At 49.9% G+C, this 7,662-nt stretch overlaps 1 protein-coding gene across 1 annotated transcript; it reads left to right on the top strand.

Annotated features, from left to right (window-relative positions):
• Positions 1–5,272: 5,272 nt before the first annotated feature.
• Positions 5,273–7,353, top strand: Rhov (ras homolog family member V). The gene is made up of 3 exons (XM_020175979.2): positions 5,273–5,606; positions 5,803–5,861; positions 6,055–7,353. Exons 1-3 carry the CDS (start codon positions 5,399–5,401, stop codon positions 6,496–6,498), a joined length of 711 nt encoding a protein of 236 aa, XP_020031568.2. The 5' UTR covers positions 5,273–5,398; the 3' UTR covers positions 6,499–7,353.
• The last annotated feature ends 309 nt before the right edge of the window (positions 7,354–7,662 follow it).

Genomic DNA, 7,662 nt, shown 5'->3' with positions numbered 1-7,662 from the left:
CTTCAAAATAACCAGAGAAGTATGGTCAAGTGGTAGAGTGCTTGCCTAGCAAGCACAAGGCCCTGAGTTCAAACCCTAGTCCCACCAAGAAAAAAAGAAAGAAGGGAGGAAGACAGAAGGGAGGAAAGGAGGGAGGGAAGGAAAAGGAAAAATGTTGATATTAACATCTTGTTAATTGCTAATATGTGATCATTTTATGTCACTGCTCAGTGTATGTCAGGCAAAACAAGCATCCCACCTAGTGGAAATGACTCTCCACAGTGGTATTTTTGTTTTCTTGTTTGATTTTGAGCCAGGGTCTCACTGTGTTGCCCAGGCTGGCCTTGAACTCCTAAGCTCAAGAGATGCTCCTGCCTCAGCCTCCAGAGTAGCCAGGACTACATCTCTATGCCCAGCTTGTCCACATGTCAGTACACAGGGTTCACCTGGGTCCTCTTATTCTAACTACACTTTCTCTAAATTCTTGGGTTCAGACTGTTTACAAATAATTCTGTATCATTGACCGTCCTTAGTACTTCTCTGAATCTTTGTCAGCGCTGCTCACTTCAATCCTGGAGGTGCATGGTTGGGCTTGGAGGGTGTGCACTGGCAGGTGAGGACCGACCATGCACGCTCCTCTGGCCAGCAGGGACTCAGGTTTTTGAGTAAGTGACAGAATAAATCTGATTTCTTAGGACACTAGGGTGCACTAGAAATGAAGACAGGGAGGCAGGTAGGAGATGATTATTGCGACAAGGACACCAAAAGGAAAGGAGAGAGTCAAGTACTTGGAAGAAAGGACTGAGTTGCTGGGCATTGGTGACTCACACCTATCATCCCAGCTACTCAGGAGGCAGAGATCAGGAGGGTTGAGGTTCAAAGCCAGCCTGGGCAAATGTTTCAAGAGACCCTATCTCAAAAACCCCATCACAAAAAAGAGCTGGTGGAGTAGCTCAAGGTGTAGGCCCTGAGTTCAAAATCCAGTATTACACAAATTAATTATATACTGGCCAGAACTTGAGGGCGAACTCTAGGCACAAAGAGATATTCTGGGTGTGGGACTGGAGATGGGACTGGAGGTAGGAGTGTCATAGCCATTGGGAGTAGCTAGGGGGAGAGAAAGAGAAATGGAGGCTAAGGCTCAGTGTGGGAAGGGGAAGGGCGTGGCAGAAGCTCAGAGTGGCCATGGAAGATATGTGGACCCTGGGGACTGGAGGACTAGCTAGGAGTACCTTGAGGTCAACCCAACCCAGACCACTGAGTGTGCCCACTTACCTGCTAGGACACAGTACGTTCCTGGAGAAAAACTTCTGGTGACCCAGTTCACTGGAGAACTCAAATGATTGCATTATTTTGTTGTCATCGCTAGGATGTTGGCAAATAGATGCAGCCATAAAATTCTCTTTCTTGCATCTTCTTTTATTTCAAAGCTTTCTGACCTGTGCTTATGAGTCACAGCTTACTCTAAGCAGCAGGCCTGACTGGGGTACTACGCAGAAGAAATAGAAAAAGACTGCAAAGTGGATTCACATGCATGAATTTCTTTGTGGCACTTTTGGAATAAACCCTTCCTCAAAACTGGTGTTATCCCTTTTTTGGAGTGGAAAACCATGACGACCACAGAGTAGGTGGGTTTCCTTAGGCTTACTCTTACTGAGTTGTGGTTTCCCTATAGATACCCAAATGTTTGTAGTAAATTTAAATAAGATAAGGGTTTAACGAAAATGCCTAATAACAACTTGACCAGGCAGGAGGGTAGACCTGTGGCTTGCTAGTTCTGGGGCTAACTGACACTTCCTACTAGCTTCTTTGAATTTGGGGTAAGTCCCTAATTCTGAGACCAACCCTCTGGACCTCAGTATACTCAACAATAAAACAGGAATAAGCACACGCGCGCGCGCACACACACACACACACACACCAGTTTCCCCCACAGAAGTCTAAACAAACTCCACACTTTTACTGTTCCAAAGCCACGAGTGTATCAGACATTCTGGAAGCAGAAGGTTGTTACCACCATGATTCATTTCAGGGCTATGGTTTAGTTGTTGTTGTCTTGGATGTTTTAATAAACTGTTTATCTTAAATTAATAGAAAACCTGAGAAAGCATCGCAGGTGTTTTCATGTACCTCTGTGCAGGTCCCTGCATCCTGCACATCTTACACCAGTCTGGCACATTTGTCAGAATCAGTGAATCAGTATCCATACATCACTTTTAACAAAAATCTAGGTTTAGTTGAGATTTTCTTAGTTTTTACTGGATGCTCTTTTTCTAATCCAGGTTCCCACCTGGCATACCATGTTAAATTCTCATCACACATACAGGGAGGATATCATATTCTCTTGATTTATCATGGCTGATCTTTAATCTTGATCATCTGGCCAAGGGAATGTCTGTCAGCATCCTCCACTGTAAAGTTCCTTTCCCCCAGTCTTTCCTTACTGCATTCTTTTGAAGGAAGTCATTCTGCAGCCCAGACTGAAAGAGGACGGATCTATGTCCATCTTCCTGACAGCGGAGTGTCTGAAGACATTATTTGGAGTTTTTCTGCACAGGAGAGTTGTCTATTGGCCTTCACTTATTTATGTATTCAATCATTCCAGTATGGCTTAGGAATATTTATTTTATACCTTGGATTATAATGCAGCATTACTTTTTTTTTTTTGGCGGCATGCTTGCTAAACTGGCTTGAGCCACTCCACTAGCCCTTTTTTTGTAATTTTTTTTTTGAGATAGGATCTTGAGAACTATTTACCCAGGCTTTGAGCAATCCTCCTGATCTCTGCCTTCTGAGTAGCTAGGATTACAGGCGTGAGCCACCAGGGCCAGCTGTTTGTTTTTACTGTGCTGGGATCTGAACTCAGGGGCTTGCTAGGCAAGTGCTCTACCACTTGAGCCAATACTTGAGCCCAATACTGTTCAATTTGTTGTTAAAATTGTCCCATTTTGACCATTGGAAGCTCTTTCAGTTGACTTCTGTGTCCACACAGCTTACTACCTACATCTTACGATTGTGTTGTCTTTCTGTGTGTAACTTCATTTCTGTACACAAGACATTCAGGCTCATCTTGTATGTTTGTGGTGCCACTTTTAGAATCCTCCAGTTCTCCATGGCAGAATGTCAGGGCCAAGTTTTAATCCCAGCAAATGTGTGGAAGTTGGGGCAGATATGGCAGGTGGGCAGGATAAGACCCAACCCACCCTTACCAGAGGACTTTCCCAGCAGTGGCAGCCAGAAATGCAAGTCCTTAGCTGAGAAATAGGTGACTCACCAACTTCCCAGGTTGTCTCCTCCCTCCCCCTCTTGCTGACAAGACTATACCTAAACCAGCTCAGACAGAGGGACCTGGGTCAGAAGTGTCCTGCCCATGAGGCCAGAGAAGGACAGACTATCTCAGGCCAAGACAGGACTTTTACTCATGTCCAGCAGACATCTCCCCCATCTGTGTCTTACTTATCCCTCTCCTACCTGCAGAAAGGAATAAACAGAATTACTCTCAATTAGTTACAACAAAGCTATTATCAAAACCCAGGTAAAAGGACAAAAGCATGGTAAAAATGAGAGAGAGAGAGAGAGAGAGAGAGACCCCTAGGCTTGGACAGCTTCTCTAGATCCCTGAATCACAGATTATTCCAGAGATAAAAGATGCTTCACCTAAAAAATAAATAAGTTTTTTAAAAAGACGCTTCACCTATCATTTTATAGCTCTGAGATAGGTGATTTTATTGGAGTCACACAACTAGTGAGCTGAAAAACTGGGAACACTGGACAGGTGTGATCTTCTGATGTTCCAGTCTTTTAAAATCTCCCTCCCTTGCCAGGAAAGCAAAAAGAAAAGCTTTCAAACTTTCTCGGGTGATACAGTGGCAGAAGAATGCAAAGTCCCTTTCACTTGTTCGATGAATAACTTAAGTGCACGTGTCTGAGCAGTTTTGAGGGTTCTGGGGCTACAGTTAGGATTATCAGCATCCCGGCCGTTTGGATGGAGGGAGTGGAGGAGGCGGACTTTGGGAAGTAGCAGTGCATCCTGGGGCGGTACCATTTCTGGTAGACAAGGTTAATGGTCCAGTTGGCAGCCTTTTAGTTGTCTTGATTTGGAGATTTGAATTTATGGATTTCATTTTTGTTTCTTTGAGACAGGGTCTCACAATGTAGACAAACTCACCTCAAACTCAAGATCCTCCTGCCTCAGCCTCCCATGTGCTGGAATTACAGAAGTCCACCACTGCACTTGGCTGATTTATGGATTTCTATACTAGCAACTCTGAGTTATCTCTTTAATGGTCACCACCTCCCCTCCTTCCAACACTCTCTCTTCCCCAAACTCATGAATGACTGATTCCCTATGGGAAGGTGTTTTGATGATATTTGTTCAGGCAGAGATGAAAGACTGCCTTGGGGTCAGGGAAAGGATTCCCTGACCTGGTGTCACACTGGGTGGCTGCAATAAAAAGACTAAATTAGCATTGAGCTACTCTGCTTGCTTTCTAGGTGTCCTTTCTAGAGCTACCTGGGAGATCTTGTCTCATTCTGCAAGCTCCTTGGAGAGTGAGGACAGTGGGTGGCCCAGAACAGCATCTTCATGTATCATGTGCTGTAGCTATTAATGAGGATAATACTAGGTACTTGGGGATTTATAAAATATTCAAATGGGGAACTGTCCTTCAAGACCCTCCCGCTAGCTTCTCAGCACCCTGCATTTCTTCAGCAGTGGGGAGCGAAGGTGTTCAAAGGGAGCTTCAGGCTGAGTCTACAGGAAAGGGAGGAAGAATATTAATAACTGCTGTGTTCACACTTGTGTTTCTCTTCCTCTCATCATCTGTATACTTAATTTTTTTCGAAGCATTGGGCAAGGAACCAGTGCCTCACGAACGCTAGGCAAACTGCCACTGACCATACCCCCAGCCCCATGTATGTATTAAAAAAACACTTATTATTAATAAAATTATTATATGGATTTTTAATACTCATATATATATACGGGTTTTTTTTTGACAAAGGTTTAAGCTGAATGTTTGCTTAATTAGAACATAATGTATTACGAGTTCTGCAATTTGCTTCTCTCTCCTAACAATAAATCGTGGGTGTCGGTGACATCTCGGTACAGTCAGATGGCGATTCTTGTGCTTGCCCCTGCGTGGTAACACAACTCGCCTCCCTGTCATCCCGGGGTTGCAATACCCCGGCCTCGTGGGGTGCGCTGCGGCTGGGCCGGGTCCAGGCCGGTGGGCGGGGCCCCGGCCGCTCGGGACATGCAGATGAGGTGGGCGGGGCCCTATATATAGTTGCGGGTAGCGTCTGGCGGACGAGCCCGGCGAGGACAGGCAATCAGTCGGAGGTAGTGAGTGGAACCCGCTTCCCCGAACGCAGCGGAGCCCGGTCCGGACTGGCCCCTCTGCTGCCCCGGGAGCGGGCCATGCCGCCGCGGGAGCTGAGCGAGGCCGAGCCGCCCCCGCTCCGCACCCCGACCCCTCCTCCGCGGCGGCGCAGCGCGACCCCGGAGCTGGGCATCAAGTGCGTGCTGGTGGGCGATGGCGCCGTGGGCAAGAGCAGCCTCATCGTGAGCTACACCTGCAACGGGTACCCCGCGTGCTACCGGCCCACGGCGCTGGACACCTTCTCTGGTTCGTTCAACGGCCCCGGCGGCGGCGTGGCTGGAGGAGGGGGGTGCAACTCGGGAGCCGGGACCGGCGTCGTGGGGGGAGGGCACGGAAGACCCCGGGGTGGAGGCGGGAGCAGACCCCGCGGTGGCGCTGGTGAGGCCGGGAGGGACCCGGGACGCTCTGCCTAACTCAGCCTTTCCCCTCCCGGTCCCTGCAGTGCAAGTCCTCGTGGATGGAGCCCCCGTCCGCATCGAGCTCTGGGACACAGCCGGGCAGGTGAGAAGCTGGGCGCAGCCTCTACTGGTCCCCGGGAGGTGGGTGGGTGGAGGCTGGGAGAACGCCGGATCAAGCAGGAATGGAGAAGGCCATGGGCTCTAGGAGTCTTGGGTCTCCAACCTCAAGTGAGAAGCTGTTCCTCCTCCTCCATGTGGTAGGGAATAACCCTGCTAATCTGGCCTTCCCACCCCAGGAGGACTTTGACCGGCTTCGCTCCCTCTGCTACCCCGATACCGATGTCTTCCTGGCCTGCTTCAGCGTGGTGCAGCCCAGCTCTTTCCAAAACATCACGGAGAAATGGCTGCCCGAGATCCGCACTCACAACCCTCAGGCACCCGTGCTGCTGGTGGGCACCCAGGCTGACCTGAGGGACGATGTCAATGTATTGATTCAGCTGGACCAGGGGGGCCGGAAGGGTCCGGTGCCCCAACCTCAAGCCCAGGGTCTGGCGGAGAAGATCCGGGCCTGCTGCTACCTCGAGTGCTCGGCCTTGACGCAGAAGAACTTGAAGGAGGTGTTTGACTCGGCCATTCTCAGTGCCATTGAGCACAAAGCTCGGCTGGAGAAGAAACTGAATGCCAAAGGCGTGCGCACGCTCTCCCGCTGTCGCTGGAAGAAGTTCTTCTGTTTTGTTTGAGCAGCTGTGGAGATGTAGTGAGTGGTAGGCAGGAGGTCGGAGACTTCTGGAACCTACTCTTGGGGTTACTGACAGGGCCTGGCCACCCCATGGGCCTCAGTTCCCTACTGAACTCTGGGGACATGGGCGCACTTTGAAAAGCCAGGGTGAGCCTAGGGCCTGGAAGAGGATAGGCTCTGATTTGGATTTCTTTGGTCACGGCTCACAGGAGAATCCTAGCACTTTGATTTTCATGAGATGGTCTAACAGTGTCAATCATCTCTGAGCACCGGGGGATCCATTCCTAGTTTCTTACCATCAGCCCACAGTGGCTGAATTAGGACCCCTGGTGGTGGTCCTCAGCCCCTCCATGCACAGGGTTGAGTAAGAGCCAGGGAACAGCTGTGCATTTTGGAGGGCTGGAAGGTGGAGGAGATTTGGAGAGAGGGTTGGGGTGGAGTGAATAAGACAGAGGCCAGTGAGAGGCTGAGAGAAGGAGCAGAAAGTGTCCTGGAACTGTGGGACTGGAGACAGATCAGAGAGTTGAGCCTGGAAGGAGGAAGGCAAAGAAGGGAGAGCCGAGATGGGCAGCTCTGCAGCAGATTGACACCTGGACTGCCCTCAACCCCAAGTCTAAGGAGGGCGGGGCTGGTCCCTGGGAAGATCTGGGTCTCGGGGCTCCCTAGGCACTGCCCAAACTGGCTGGGCCAGCAGTAGGGCAGGAAGTGAGAGTCAAGGCCCAGCAAGGGGAGGGGGAGGAACTGCAAATTAAAGCCTGAAGGAGGAAGAGGGGAGGTTGGGGTCATCCCTTTCTCCAAAGTCACATCCTAGAAGGCAAAACAGTCAGTGTGCAAATAAAACCTTAATGTTTCTGAAGCTGCTGTCTGTCCTGTTCCTGGAGCTGTCAGCCTGCTTCCCGTTCACAACCCTTCTCAAGGTCCAGAAACCTGGATGGTTGGGTTGGGTATTCAGGCTTGATTGAAGAGTGGGGGCTGGACCAGATGAGACCAGTGTGATGGGAATTGGACTGGGGTGGGGGGCAGGCGTGGGGCTACCTCCTGCTTGAGGCTTGGCTTAGCTGGTTCCCAGGAGAACTAGCGTGGGAAGCAGCCTGGAAACGGGTTTCCCCAGGTGTCAGCGCCAGAGCTGCTTTCCCATGACCTCACCAGGTGGGTGGGGCCCCTC

This window comes from Castor canadensis, chromosome 2, assembly GCF_047511655.1.
Source record: "Castor canadensis chromosome 2, mCasCan1.hap1v2, whole genome shotgun sequence".
Lineage (NCBI taxonomy): Eukaryota > Metazoa > Chordata > Mammalia > Rodentia > Castoridae > Castor > Castor canadensis.
Note: the sequence above shows the minus strand (reverse complement) of the source record. Positions and strands in the feature narration are given on the sequence as shown.